Raw genomic sequence first — 16,319 nt, 5'->3', positions numbered from 1 at the left:
CAGCTATGTTGCAAAGGCAGAAGACATCACTGTAATAGTGTAAGATACCAAATAAATGAAGGTATTTAGTATCATTCTAAAAGTACACAAGACAGAAATAGGAGTAAAGATTAAATTGGAAAATCCAATACCTGGAGAGGCAACTCCATGTTGTATTAAGATCCTGGACAGTTTATTTAAGTTGCTTGGAGTTTGTTTTGGTCCACATCACCTGGTATTTAGGACATGTAATAAGTTTACAAGCAGGGTTGCCAATCTCACCGAGAAATAAATATTTTCCTCCATTATAAATTATTGACTGACTGCCTTTCTTGCACTAGTTTTCATCTGAACATATTGAGGTATCTGTTCTGTTACATTGAGCGCAAAGGACTCACTAATGCATGGCTCACAAATCGGGCAGTTTGTCCGCTGTCAGCTAGTTATGTGCAGAGGGTTTAATATACTGAGGCTGATAATACCAAGAGATGCACTGAGGCTGCAATGTCTTCAGTGATCCCTGGTGTGGCAGTGTAAATGCTCTTCATCAGGTATGTTTTTCAACAGCTCAACACATTGGACCAAAGACTAACACTGGACTATTTGACCTCTTAACTGTTGCCAGGCACTCATATTTTTTCACCAGTTCAGCAATGGAATCAATGGAACTTCCACATTAGCATTTCATAGAGCAATAGTGGAGGACAAATGTGATGCCCATCTCTAGGAAACTCCAAGTATTAATGAGAACCAACTTGCTGGTCAGTGTGAGTGCTGGCTCAATACAAAATTTACAAGAATGAAAATACTGACATCCCGATCTAAAATGAGCATGAAGTAAAGTATCCATTCAACATGCATTCTGATTTTTGTTTTGTAGAACATTAGTTGTTGTGTGTAGACAGCTAGCTACTTGTAGATTCGATTGTGAAACTTATCTTATCACTTTTCTTTGGTTAAGAAGAAGAAGCAAGAGAAGGTTTTTCTGTCTGGTGTTTATGGAAAATGAGACAATATTGAGCATGCTACTGAAAAGACTGAAGGCGGACACTTTTGACCTTAGTCAAGCCCTCACTGATCTCCTCCTCCAGTTTCTTGCCAAATACAAGATATATATTTATTAAAAATGTTAATCTATTTACTTTTATATATATATATTGTTTTTTTGATTTAGAAGCAGATACAAAGATTAAAAACTGAAGCTCAAATTAAAAGAAAGAAAAACAAATCTCACCTGTGTATTGTTTTTATCAGGTAAATCCTGTAAAATAAAAAAAAAATTAAAAAAATAATAATATCAACGTGAATTTATTAGTTTCTATATTAAAAAATTATATCATATCCTTCATTTATTTGATACCTTTGTTGTGCCCAGAACATGTATTTGTAAAACCAAAATATTAAACTGGTATGCAATGTCAGTAAATTACAAATAGGGTACATAATTTCAATATCTAATTTCATCAACTGAACAAAGTTATAAGGTAGGTGGTCAACACTTGACATTTGTTTAATATAAGCTAGTTAGAGAAGATGCAGTACTCTGACCAACAGTACAGGCACTTACAGAATGGTGAGATGGGCCCAGTTAGTGCCCAGCCCAAATATTGCAAATTAATGTTCATAGGGAAAAATATGGACAGGGAGGAAATGGATGCAGATGCACTTCAAAAGCGTTAAACAGAGTGTACTTAGCTGAACGCCCAAAAACCTGGTGGTAATGTGAAACAAGGGTATATTAAATATTTTGCCTGATCTAGGCATCTTTCAGGTTAGATGAGGTATGTCAAGTCTAGTACCGAGTTGGTTTTCCTACAATAAGGAATCATCCATCCTAAGTTGAAGTCAAATCAGTTATAGACTATTTTCTGACTTGGTTACCTAAGCCACCAATCCAAATATAGATGATATTAGTCACCAGGTTTGTAACAAGAAAAATCTTATTTGGTTTGTTGCCAGGTGAAGTAGATATAAAAAATCTCACTCAGATCTCCCCAAAGATCGAAAACAACAATCTCAGATCTACTTATAACAAATCTATCACATATCTATTCAGATGTGAAGCTCATACCCATCAAATTAATTCTAATGCAAACCAATTCTACTCCAGATCAACTAAGACATATCGACTAAGACATGGAATAGAGACAACTTAAGACAGGAATCAAACCAAAATAGGCATCAGATCAATGAGTACCATAATCTATCACATGAAATTTATTAGCTTATATTCAATCCTTGGTCATAATGAGAAATATATGTACTTCTGGAATAGGAAGCTAATGTACCATGTCTAACATATCCACAAGAATTAATAACTATTTCTCAAATTTCAGGTAATTACAATATTTATTGCAATTATGTGCAATGAAACAAATTACAAAGTGTTTGAATTCTCAATCCATGGCACACAATCTTATACCCCTCATCTGTTTGTGTCAAAATAGTCAACAATAGCCAAGTGGTTAAGAAGCACACTTTACAATCATGTATTTCCAGTTTGGTCTAATTTTACCATGCCATTGGGTATTGTTTTCCAATGTACCTCAGGTTAACCCATTAAGTCCCAGAGTACTTAAATTTCTGAATATTACTTTTAAATTTTTAAAGATGATTGAAAATAGGTTAAAATGATAAAAATAATGATTAAAACTCCTTTACTTCAAGTAGAAATGGAAATATTTGGTGTCCTATACATAGGACACTGAGACAATGTGACATAGCTTATTTAATGTTCTCATAATCAATTCCTTGTGAGTGGAACTTGTTAGATGAAAACTGTGTGTTGTGAGATGGTGATGAGAAGTTTGTCTAACCATAGAAAATCTGTTTCAACAAATTTTGTTTTACCCATGCATGCATCAAATATTGGACATTAAAAGGCCATCAGACAGATTGCAAGTGTGACAGTTAGGGCTTTGCAATTACCAATAACTTCGTCATTTCCAGAAAATCAGAAGTATAAAACAAAAATTCCTGGGTTATCAAGAATAGACTTAAACATAATGCTTTATTGGTTTGGACACTAGAGTGTAAGAAGCATGAACATAAAAATTTTTTCCACTAAAAAGCATGCGTGTTTACTTGTATAGAAAATAGTAAAAATTACAAAACACACACAAAGATGCTTTTCTTGAATATTAAAACTATTTCAGTCAGATTGTTTGTGGTGTAGTCACTCAAACTTGATGGTAATTTTGTTACAAAGAGTTCTCTGCAGTAAACGACATCTGTACTTTGACAGAAGTTGAAAGAATATTACTAAGGGCGAAGAACAGTTTCAGTAAGTTAACAGTTCAATGTCCAGTTTTTCAAATCATTTCATCTCTTTGATTTTATCTTTTTCTATGTACAAAAATGAATGAATGTTATTTGATTTTTTCAACAACTTCATTAATGAACCATTTAATCCTTGTAGTAGGGACACTTTTTTTGACAGAATGGGTGCTTCGTGGGTTTAGATTCAGGGATTCTTCCAAGAAAGAGATGAATATTCATTAATACTGTTTCTTTGTGATGTTTTGCAGTGAAATTTCTGATGGCAAAATTAGAAATTAGTCAAATACATCAAAAATTAAAAGAGGATTATTTAAACAATTCATTAATTCATTCAGAATTTTATTCCTTTTTTTGTTCAATTATTTTCTGGATGCAATCATTGAGCAAGAAGAATATTGAAATATTCTGTTGATTCAATTCCAAAATGAAAGCAAATATGTGTTTTACAGAGATCAAGATAGTATTCTTTACACCTAATTTCTCAACTCCAATTTTAATTGGTTCCAATCTGATTTGACTGCATGAACGGCTTTAAATTCATTGACTGTAAGGTTGAGAAGATGCAACATTTCAATCATAGCTTTTGCAATACAACTTTTAAGTAACAAGATTCATTCTATCACTAAAAATAAACCATTCTATCTTTAAAACTATTCATTAATTACTATTCATGACTATGCTCCTCTTTAACATATCTGTCTGAAGTATCTCATTTTTTTGTTGTTGAAATTAACTGACAATTGTTTTAATTTTTTTAATGACATCGTCAATGCTTGAATTTTCTTCTGTGGAAAAGTCTTGTCATAGAAACTATTTCACTGAATCCAATTTGATACAGATTGATATTATTGATCTCATCATCTTCAAATCATCATCATCATCATCATCGTTTAACGTCCGCTTTCCATGCTAGAATGGGTTGGACGATTTGACTGAGGACTGGTGAAACCGGATGGCAACACCAGGCTCCAGTCTGATTTGGCAGAGTTTCTACAGCTGGATGCCCTTCCTAACGCCAACCACTCAGAGAGTGTAGTGGGTGCTTTTACGTGTCACCCGCACGAAAACGGCCACGCTCGAAATGGTGTCTTTTATGTGCCACCCGCACAAGCCAGTCCAGGGGCACTGGCAACGATCTCGCTCGAAAATCCTACAGGAGCCAGTCAGGCGGTACTGGCAACGGCCACGCTCAAAATGGTGCATCTCATGTGCCACCCGCACAAGAACCAGTCCAGGGGCACTGGCAACGATCTTACTTGGCTTGCCGGGTCTTCTCACGCACAGCCCATTTCCAAAGGTCTCGGTCCGTAGTCATCGCCTCGGTGAGGCCCAATGTACGAAGGTCTTGCCTCACCACCTCAGCCCAGGTCTTCCTGGGCCTACCTCTTCCACGGGTTCCCTCAACTGTTAGGGTGTGGCACTTTTTCACGCAGCTATCCTCCTCCATTCAAACTCATCATCAACACTGCAAGGGTCATTTTTTGAATTAGCTTCATCACTATTTGATTCACATCTTGTAAAGAACACTGCAAATAAAGTCATGGTGCTCACAATCATTATTTTAACCAAATTCAACCATTACACTTGTTCCATCAGTTATGACTGCAATTATTCTTTTTCGCAAATCAAAGTTGAATTCAGAAAGTTTTTTTTTCCTAAATGTCCACTATATTTTTCTTTTTCAGCAGGTAAAGTTTCATAAATTCTAATCATTTCTAAATTCCAGAATTTACCAGATTAGTGTACATTTACATTCAAAGCTATGCACTTAAATAAAGAAATGCTGAATTATCCAAAGTCTTTTCTTTATTTATTCCACTAATCACAATTATTCATCAGTTCTATTGTTACTGAATCATCTGCATTAAATGAGCCACTTTTTGGAAAAAGCAAAATCTTTTCTGTAATAGCTTTACAAAGAAAAGCATTTTTAATTATTGCATTCATGGAAAGTTTATCAGTTGCAATTAATTTGGATACTATTTCTTCTTCAGAGTTAGTCTGTATTTCAATAAAGAAGATTTTTTTGTTGATCAATTCTTTTTGAAGGAGATTTTTTCTATTTTAATTGAGCTAGTTTCTGAGAAAATGTCTTTGTGAGTAATCTTGAAATGGCATATAAGACTGCTTGCTGAAGCACCTGAGCACTTGAAGATGGACTTGCAATTTGTAATTAGTTTTTGAATAATACAATCAGAAATTCTTGTGAAATAGAATACAATCCTAAGAATTCCCAATTCTTAGCTAAATTTGTGGAGAATTCAGGATGTGAAAATCCTGAAAGAGAAGCTCTATTGACAGTTTACATTCAATAAACTGCATTAGAAAACTGTTTTGTATCTTCTTATGTTACTCTTTTATTAGTTTTTTAATATTGGACTGGGTCCATACTGGAGTATTACCTTGAAGAGTTTTAGTTGAAAATATCAAATCTAGTACTAATGTGTGTGTATGTGTGTTTACTGGTATCTGAAGGTGACCCTTTATAGTTATTGCATCTGGGCTGACCTGAGTTAACATAACAATGCTACAGTTATAAGATGAACAGACTGAATGTCATAGTTTATTTTTTCATCAGAATAACAAAATCTCCTTCATCACCTTTCCAGCATTGCAAGATGATAGGTTGGTGTTATGATTGGGACCAGGGAAGAGGTTTCCATGTTCTTGGCTCCCAGAATGAAGTGACTTTTCTCTGACTGGTGATGTTCTGGAAATACCAGCTTCTGACATATACTGTTGCCCACTTCCTCTCTTTCTCTGCCTTACTAGGTTCTCTGAACAGAAAACCCTTAAATAGGTCTTTTGCAGGTGTAACAAGTGGGGTTTCTGTTCTGTGCAGCAGTATTATTGACTCTCTCTCTCTCTCTCTCTCTCTCTCTCTCTCTCTCTCTCTCTGCAGTGAAAATGGGGAACATCTCTAGAATAATACTATGGTCTTTGAGAGATATCAAGACCTGCACATTCGAGGAGATCATACAGACCTATATACCATTTTATATCACTTCCACACTCACCACTTTCACTACCTAACCATACAGTGTTACAAAAGTAGCAACAAGCCAAGGGTCACTGTTGCCACCAAAGTCCCTTGTGATATATGTGTTACATTTATCCATGTAGGAATAAGGAATTTCAACCATGTTTCGTGGTCTGCTACCACAACAGCTCCTTTATAGGATCCAGTTAGCTCAAGACATCATCAGGAGGAACCACGTCCGGTTTCGGCCCCTACTCCTCTACCGTTTTGACGTGGCGGGGCCACCCCCTTTCGGAGGTGTCTTCAGCTCTGGTGTTGGGTGCATGTCTTCTTTCACTGTTTGTGACTGTTCTAATTCAACTGTGGAATAAGCCTGATTTCTTGTTTCATAGTTTAAACACCAATCATCATGGCTAGCCCTAGGGCTGCTGGCACCACGGGCAAGCTGAACTTCAGCATGTAGAAGCTGATGTCATGGAAATTTCTTTGTCTTTGTCACACCTACCTTGGCACCCCTAGCATATGGTGCCCCAGGTGACTGCCTGAGTTACAAGTACCTTGAGCCGACCCTGTCAATCACATACTACCTTATACCCTACTACTGTTAACAGAACACATATCAGGCCACTTTGGCTTCATTTAACTATTTTTTGAAGGATATATGGAAACTTCTAGTTTTCTTGAAGCAGATGTATCTTACCTTCCTCATTTCATATTCTCAAGCAAATTCCTTAGGTCAAAAAAGCAGTTTTCTGGGAGATATTCTTATACTGTTAAATGGATTTCACCTATGTTTAAAACCTCTCTTTGTTTTGTAATGCTAGCACAGGAAAAGTTAAGTATTTTTGTTAATATTATACAAGTTTGTATCCTTGTTGTTGCATCCTTGTTGTTGTTAGTGCTTTTATTTACATTTCTGGGTATCAAATTGTGACTATCTGATTGTAAATGTAACTGATTGTGTATTGCCATTTTCCCATTTTATTCTTTTTTTAATTTATCATTTTTCAAAATTATATTTGCTTTGTGTATTTGAAAATTGGTTTTCTTTTTGTTTTGTTTTTTAGTAGGTGGAAGCATACCAGAGCTATTTCCTTTATTGTTAGCCCCTCTTTCAACTTCTCCAGTAAGAAGAAGTATATTGAATTACATATAAACACAGGAAAAATCTTTCCCCAAAATATAAATCAATGTCCAAAAGACTGACATTTTGTTTATCCCAGGGGCTGAAGTGGACATCCATACAGTTTAAAGGATTCATATTTGTAAAATAACCTAAAAGAGAAAAAAATTCATTCAATAAAACTTAGTAACAGTCCAATTTTCTCAGAGTTGTCAGAAACATTCTTTCACTGCAAAACACAAAACTAGCAATTTTTTATTAGTCACTGGTACAAATTTTTCCTACCTGGATTTTCAAGATCAAGCGTTATGTAAATTTTATTCAACCAATTTGAATCAACATTTAATTCTTTTAGCTGAAGAGAAAGAGCATTTCCAATTAAAGAAAAAAAAAAAAATGAAAGATGAGGGACTTACCGATGAGAGCATTTCCCATAAATCCTTAGTTTCTGCATTTAAATATGGAAATTTTTTCAGGTAATTACATACCCTTTTCCTGAAACGTTCCTTTCCCAAGAATTCTTGTAGCATATTCAGAATACTAGCTCCCTAAGAAGAAACAATGGAAGAATTGAAATATGAAACATGCTTGTGATGACTTTCATATATTATAATGATAAATCACTTACACAACATATGATATATCATCATCATCATCATCATCATCATCATCATCATCATCATCGTTTAACGTCCGCTTTCCATGCTAGCATGGGTTGGAAGATTTGACACCAGGCTCCAATCTGATTTGGCAGAGTTTCTACAGCTGGATGCCCTTCCTAACGCCAACCACTCAGAGAGTGTAATGGGTGCTTTTACGTGCCACCCGCACGAAGGCCAGTCAGGCAGTACTGGCAACAGCCACGCTCAAAATGGTGCATCTTATGTGCCACCCGCACAAGAGCCAGTCCAAGGGCACTGGCAATGATCTCACTTGGCTTGCCGGCTCTTCTCACGCACAGCACATTTCCAAAGGTCTCAGTCAGTAGTCATCGCCTCGGTGAGGCCCAATGTTCGAAGGTCTTGCCCCACCACCTCAGCCCAGGTCTTCCTGGGCCTACCTCTTCCACGGGTTCCCTCAACTGTTAGGGTGTGGCACCTTTTCACGCAGCTATCCTCATCCATTCTCACCACATGTCTGTACCAGCGCAATCGTCTCTCTTGCACACCACAACTGATGCTTTTCTCTCAAGATACTTACACTCTGACGGGTATGCACACTGACATTACACATCCAGCGGAGCATACTGGCTTCATTCCTTGCGAGCTTACGCATGTCCTCAGCAGTCACAGCCCATGTTTCACTGCCATGTAGCATGGCTGTTCGTACACATGCGTCATACAGTCTGCCTTTTACTCTGAGTGAGAGTCCCTTTGTCACCAGCAGAGGTAAGAGCTCTCTAAACTTGGCCCAGGCTATTCTTATTCTAGCAGCTACACTTTCAGCGCACCCACCCCCACTACTAACTTGGTCACCCAGATAGCGGAAGCTATCGACTACCTCTAGTTTTTCAACCTGGAATGAGATAGAAGTTGTTTCCTGTTTGTTTACAGTGTTTATTGCACCTGAACATCTGTCACATACAAAAACTAACTTCCTAGTTAACCTGCCTTTGATATTGCTGCACCTCTTATGTGTCCATAGCTTGCACCGGGTACATCTTATAGAGTTACTACCTTCTCCTTTTCTACATACTGAGCAGGGCCATCTACCTGAAGGGGGTTTGTGTTTTATTTACCTTCCTACTTATTAGGATTTTGGTTTTAGTGAGGTTGACTCTAAGGCCCTTCGATTCTAGTCCTTGCTTCCACACCTGAAACTTCTCCTCTAGTTCTGATAGTGACTCCGCAATTAGGGCAAGGTCATCAGCATAGAGGAGCTCCCAGGGACAACCTGTCTTGAATTCCTCTGTGATCGCCTGGAGGACTATGATAAATAGGAGGGGGCTGAGGACAGAACCTTGGTGGACCCCTACCTCTACCCAGAATTCATTACTGTACTCATTTCCAACACTCACCTTACTGGCAGCATCTCTGTACATGGCTCGCACAGCTCTCACTAACCATTCTTCTATCCCACGTTTCCTCATTGACCACCAGATAAGGGATCGGGGGACCCTGTCAAAGGCTTTCTCCATGTCAACGAAAGCCAGGTACAGAGGTTTATCCTTGGCTAGGTATTTCTCCTGCAGCTGTCTTACTAGAAATATGGCATCAGTAGTGCTTTTACCTGGCACAAACCCAAACTGCATCTCATCTAAATTGATTCGCTCCCTAATTAGTTGGGCTATGACCCTCTCCGTAAATTTCAGCTTGATGCCTCTATAATTATTTGTATCTAAAGTGTCACCTTTACCTTTGTAGCAGTTGACTATGGTGCTGCTACACCAGTCATTGGGTATGACTCCTTCGTGTAACACCTGGTTCATAATACGGGTGACTAGGCTGTAGCCAACACTGCCAGATATTTTGAGCATCTCTGCAGTGAGTCCTGATGGGCCGGGGGCTTTCCCTGTCTTCATACTCTTCATTGCTTTATCTACCCTGATACTATCAACTCGGATAGCTGGTCCCTCTGTTGGGTCGACATACGGCAGGCTCTCTTTCTCCCATTCATTCTCTTTATTAAAGTAATCTATCGTAGTGGCATCTCCAGACCTCTTTCTTTGCAGCCTCATTTAGTGCAAGCGTACTATCATCCATGCGAACACATTTCTCTCCTACAACATCACTATTCTCTTTCCTACACTGTCTTGCAACACGAAATACCTCGAGTCTTTGGTCCTCACGGCGCAGAACATTGGCAAATCTTTTCTTATCTGCTTCCCCTCTGGCTAAATAAACCTGTCGCCTAGCTTCCCTCCTGGTAGATTGGTACAATTCCCTGCTACCACCGTTCTTCCAGTCCTTCCAAGCGTGTTTCTTTTGTCTAATAGCCCTGTCTACCTCCTTGTTCCACCACCACGTTACTCTGGGTCGAGAGGGGACTTTACATCAGCCACAGACCTGGTCGGTGGCTCTCAACAGGTTGTCCCACAGAAATCTCCAATTGTCTTCCACGTTGTATGATGCTATATCCCCTTCTATTTCGTGAAATGCTTCAAGTAACTTGTCTCTAAATCTCTGCCCATTTGCAGGGTCTTTAAGCTTCCACACCCTTCTCCTCCAAGCTGGTCTACTTCTGGGCACGCATTTTGCCTTGATCCCGAAGACGCTAACTACTAATCTATGTTGTGGGGTACATTCTTCGCCAGGGAAGGTTTTGGCATTTATAAGCCGCCCTCTTTCCCTATTTCTGGTGAGAATGTAGTCGATTTGGCTAGAGTGTCTGCCAGATCGGTAGGTGACTAGGTGACTGGCAGGTTTCCTGAAGTTGGTATTGGAGACCATAAGATCGGTTGTATCACAGAATTCCAGCAGTCTGGTTCCCTCCTCGTTGCGGGAACCGAAGCCACAGCCTCCATGTATGCCAGGGAAGCGTCCAGCATGACGTCCGACATGACCATTGAAGTCTCCAGCCACAAAGAGTAGGTCCCTGTCACTCGTCGACGAGGTAGTTTGCAAGAGGGTGTCATAGAATTGGTCTTTCAGCCCAACCGGGAGCCCCACCAGCCAGGAGAGAGACTTCTTAATCGTAGATTCTAAATATTTGAGAGACAACAATGCTTAAATCGTAATTTTAAAAGAGCAAGGAAACCTAAGTAAGTAGAATAAATAAATAGCCTGAATTTAGGAAGCCTTTGTACAAGGCTAAGCTTAGATCGTAATTTTAAAGGAAGGAGCGATAAGATTTTGAATAAAGTAAGGAAAATGAATAAGTATGAATTTAAGACAAAAACTGAGTTCAATTGAATTTCATGAAGAGAAACAGATAGATAATGGAGAACAGACGGGGGGGGGGGGGGCACGCAAAAAGTTTGAGAAAAATTTTGAGGCTGTGGAATAAATAAAAAATCTATCTTATCTGCAACATAATCTTGGAGACTTCATCATAGTTATGTCAGTGGAGAATAGATTAAGACAATTTAGTAGGGACTTCTTATTTATATACCAGGAACCTGAATCCTTAAGGAAACTACGATAGCGGGGAGTAGAGAGAGAGAGAGAGAGAGAGAGACAGACAGACAGACAGACAGACAGACTGATTTAGAGAGAGTGAGATAGACAGAGGCATGGCGAGAGAAAGGCATATATATATATAGAGAGAGAGAGGGGGGGACCAGTCAAGCAGCACATCATGCTGGATTCATTCTTGGGCTTTTGAAACAGAATACATACATATATATATATATATATATATATATATATATATATACATATACATATATATATATATATATATATATATATATATACATATACATATATATATATATATATATATATATATATAAATATATATATATCCTTTATAATATATACATATACAAACATATATACATATGTATTATATATATATATGTGTGTGTGTGTGTGTGTGTGTGTGTGTGTGTGTTTGTATAAATAATAAAGTATATGTGAACAATACAGCTCTGCAAAAGACACAGAATAATGAAAAGATGATAGCCATAATAATGAATTCTTTGAAGAAGTTTAAGGAGTCATTGCTTTTGTATAAAGTTAATTAACACTTTACATCACACCAGAGTTTTCCATTGAATTATTGATAGTTACAGAATATTTTGTTAGGTTTTCGGATATTTCAACTATCTGGTTGCAGGCTTCCTGGAGCACTACTTTCAAGGATTTTAGACAATCATATTAACTCCCAGTACTTGTATCACTTTTATATTTGTTTCATTGATCTGTATTTATTGAATTGCTATGCTGTGTAATTTTACGTGAAAGGATACAACCCAAGACATTAGGAAACATAAACAGAGACATGAACACGAGCAAACAAACACACACACACACACAAATGAACATACACACACACACATATACATACACACATACACAAACTCACATACATACAAACAAAGACATCCACAAAAAATACTTCCATGCAATTTTTGCTTACCAAAGTCTACTCACAAGGTATCCACAGCAAAAAATACTTGCCTAAGGTGCTACACAATGATATGTTTACATTCTTTTAAAATGTTTAAGGTTTATGTTAATATGCAATATATTGCAATGATGTAAATATGTATTAATTTTTTCCATAAAATAATGTAGTGTGTATAAAAAATTAACATCTTTTAGCATTGCTGTACACATTGATACTTTTAATGACAAATAGATTTTGTATTTTTACGATATCATCATCATCATCAACGTTTAACATCCACCTTCCATGCTGGCATGAGTAAAGTAAAAATTGTTTTGACTGTATGAATATGCTATACCAGACACTTTGGTGTTGACTTCATGATCTTATAGGTGTGGGTTAAACAGTTGTATCGAACCTAGAGATAAATAGAAACAGCCTACTTCTCACTGAGAGTTATGATTATGGGAGAATATTTCATTGAATAAAAATTAATCCTGTAATTTTGTCACTTTTTAGTCAATCATTTCTTTGTTCTCAAGAGGGAAGGCAGTACCCATAATCCTTTACAGGGCTTCCAAGACAGGTGCAATGAAAGAAGATATGTATCCGCAAATTCTGGTTTGGATACCTTATAGCAGAGTGGACTCCACTAAAGGTGTCTCTGGTGCCAGATGGTGATGTTTTTAAACCAGATAACAAATTAAATCTGTTCATATAACTAGAGCAAGATCGGGAATCAAACTTAACATATTTCATTTGCTAGTGTGGAACACACTCTGATCATGTTCTGATCATGCAATGTGTCCTGATTATTAACCAATCAAGTTGCAGAGATATCATGCCATAAGATGGAACATTATCAAATGTCCTTGAAGTCTGCATGCTTTTCTCAGTATTAAAGCATTTCTGCATCAAGAATAATGCCAGAGGTTTGAGAGAGTTATGAAGAATACACATACTCACCTCTTGTCAAGCAATGCTAATTTTTCCTTACTAAATCCAGATAGAAATGAAAAGAATTTGTCTTCATATTTGCAAGCCAATGCTTCTTGGAATCTCAAGCCTAATTTGTCATTACTATGTTCAGTTCTAATCTCCTACATTCTCTAACGGCAGTTATTAAAAGTTTATATTCAATTGTTCTGTTTGATAAACATTATAATAAAAAGATAGTTATATTTGCATCTGTTCATTATGATATAACACACAATCAAAGCAGTAACTAATAACAACACACCTGTGAACCTCCAAACATGGCAATAAAAATGACAATAAAAATCTCTTTCCAGCGCAACATATGTATAAACTCAGTATAAAATCATTGTATGACATTTTTGGAAAGCTGTTTGTTATAAGGCTTTTATAGCTATATCTTCAGCTTTTGTTTTTTTTGTTTTTTTTTAAAAATATTTCTAAGAGATTAAGGTAGTGAATTGGCAGAATCTTTGGTGTGCTGGGAAAAAAAGTTAAGCAGTATTTTGTCCATAGGTTACTAGTATATTACTCTTTTACTCTTTTATTTGTTTCAGTCATTTGACTGTGGCCATGCTGGAGCACCGCCTTTTAGTCGAGCAAATCGACCCGGGACTTATTCTTTGTAAGCCTAGTACTTATTCTATCGGTCTCTTTTGCCGAACCGCTAAGTGACGGAGACATAAACACACCAGCATCGGTTGTCAAGCAATGCTAGGGGGACAAACACACACACACAAACACACACACATATACATATACATATATACATATATACGACGGGTTTCTTTCAGTTTCCGTCTACCAAATCCACTCACAAGGCTTTGGTCGGCCCGAGGCTATAGTAGAAGACACTTGCCCAAGGTACCACGCAGTGGGACTGAACCCGGAACCATGTGGTTGATAAGCAAGCTACTTACCACACAGCCACTCCTGCCATATTCTGAGTTCAAATTCTGATGAGGTCAACTTTGCCTTTCATTCCAGAGTTGATAAAATAAGTACTAGTTGAATACTGGGGTTGATGTAATTGACTATTCTCCTTCTTCCCAAAATTTATGCCAAAATTTGAAACCAATATTTTTAAGGATTAAGGCAGCAAGTTAGCAGACTTGTTAGCATGCTGGGAAAAATGCTTAGTGGTATTTTATCTGTCATTAAGTTCTGAGTTCAAATGCTGCTGGGATTGACTTTGCATTTCATCTTTTTGGGGCAAATAAAATAAGTACCAGTTGAATATTGAGGTTGATACAATTGAATCACTCCCCGGAAACTGCTGACCTTGTGCCAAAATTTGAAGCCAATGTTTTTTAGGATTCCGTCATGGCCAGGACACCAATACTGGAAAGATGTATAATTTCTGTTACTAGATTGTTAATAGATTGTTTCTAATTTAGGCACAAGGCAAACAAGTTTGAAAGGAAAAATGATGCATTATTTTATCAACCTTGGGTTTAATAGTCGGGGCAGTGAAAAATACAGCTGTGCAAGAGTGATCTGAACTTAAGTGTAAAGAGCGAGAACAAGTACTGCAAGGGTTTTTCTCCAACACTAACAATTCTGAGAACACTGTCCCTGGCCAACAGATGGCAGTCTCTATCTGGAAATATTTCCACATGGCTGCTACTTATTCCTTACATCAAGATATGAATTGAAGGAAGTAAAATTAAGTGTTCTATTGGTAACAACTACATTATATATAAATACTATAGCAACTCCATCTTCATACTGCAGTCACACAGAAGTTTGTTAGAATTTATTTTTGTTTTTATTTTTAAAGTCTACATTTAAAAAAAAAATAATTGTTCACACTTGACTTATTTTTAACAATTTGTTACACTTTTTGATATTTTGATAACTTTTCCAACATAATTCATTCATCCATGAACCTGAAATTATTCTTAGTTTTGCTGACAGGTTGACTGAGATCATCAGAGGTGAAAACTCAGATTATTATATGATTTAATATTTTTAAATAATTATTATAATAATAATAATAATAATAATGATAAAGTACAAATATGAATGCCCACAAGGCTTGAAATTTGTGGCTAGGAGGTGAATCAATTAAAATGACCCCAGTACTTGACTGTTGCTATATTTTATCAAGGATGAAAGGATGAAATACAAAATTGGAAACAGGTGAAAGTTGGTGAAGAGAAAAGCAACCAGCCATAGAAAATCAGTCCTCAACAAATTATGAAGCATGGAAAAGGAGAAGTTAAAATGTTATTGATGATGCTGATGGTAGTGGTGTGACAGCCGAGGTAAAGAAAGGCAAAACCACACCTCCTGAAGTCTACAGAATATAAAGTATAAAATATATACGATCATATTATCCATATATTCCCTCCCAATTTTAACGATATCAGTCAGTATTTTAAGAGAACATTTGATTGTTATTTCTAACAAACTAAATGATCCTGTTAAGGTATTCTTGTGCCTCAGGCAAGGAGAGAATTTGAAAGACAAGGCAAAAAATGTTTAGTGTAATATTTTTACAGATTAGTCAGTGGGAAGGGTAGTAGTACTGGTGATAGGGAAGCTGCACCCTTGATCACCCTGGGATCTTCAAGATTGGTAGGAGTAAGAGAGGAAGTCTTTCTCAAACTGGGAATATGGCTCAAATGCTTGTAACAAAGTAGACTTGATTAAAGATAACCAAGGTTCAGGTGGTGGTGTTGAAACAGATGTCAGATTATGTCTTACACCCAAGAGATGATACACAGAATGTATACGCAGAAAAGAAGAGTCACATAGAGTGGGTGGGTCAGAGATGAGTTGGAACCCAGTTTACAGTTACATAGAGCAGAAACAATTGTAATAGTGTTACAAGAGATACAGAAGAACTGGCATAGGTGCAGTCGTGGTTGTATGGTAAGAAGCTTGCTTCTCAACCACATGGTTCTGGGTTCAGTCCCATTGCATGGCACCATGGGCAAGTGTCTTCTACTATAGCCTCAGGTTGACCAAAGCCTTGTGAGTGGATTT

General features: G+C 37.1%; 1 protein-coding gene across 5 annotated transcripts in view; it reads right to left on the bottom strand.

Annotated features, from left to right (window-relative positions):
• LOC106869101 (endoplasmic reticulum aminopeptidase 1) overlaps positions 1–16,319 on the bottom strand; it is a 1,176,109-nt gene that overhangs the window by 250,863 nt on the left and 908,927 nt on the right. For all 5 annotated transcript variants that reach the window (XM_089357447.1, XM_089357445.1, XM_052970645.2 and 2 more), the window contains exons 8-9: positions 7,778–7,909; positions 1,214–1,240 (exon numbers count right to left, since the gene is read on the bottom strand). In XM_089357447.1, coding sequence (XP_089213573.1) covers positions 1,214–1,240; positions 7,778–7,909 — 159 coding nt within the window. The remainder of the gene's footprint in view (positions 1–1,213; positions 1,241–7,777; positions 7,910–16,319) is intronic.

Source organism: Octopus bimaculoides, chromosome 9, assembly GCF_046866305.1.
Source record: "Octopus bimaculoides isolate indiv1 chromosome 9, ASM4686630v1, whole genome shotgun sequence".
Lineage (NCBI taxonomy): Eukaryota > Metazoa > Mollusca > Cephalopoda > Octopoda > Octopodidae > Octopus > Octopus bimaculoides.
This window is presented reverse-complemented; position numbering and strand designations above follow the sequence as displayed.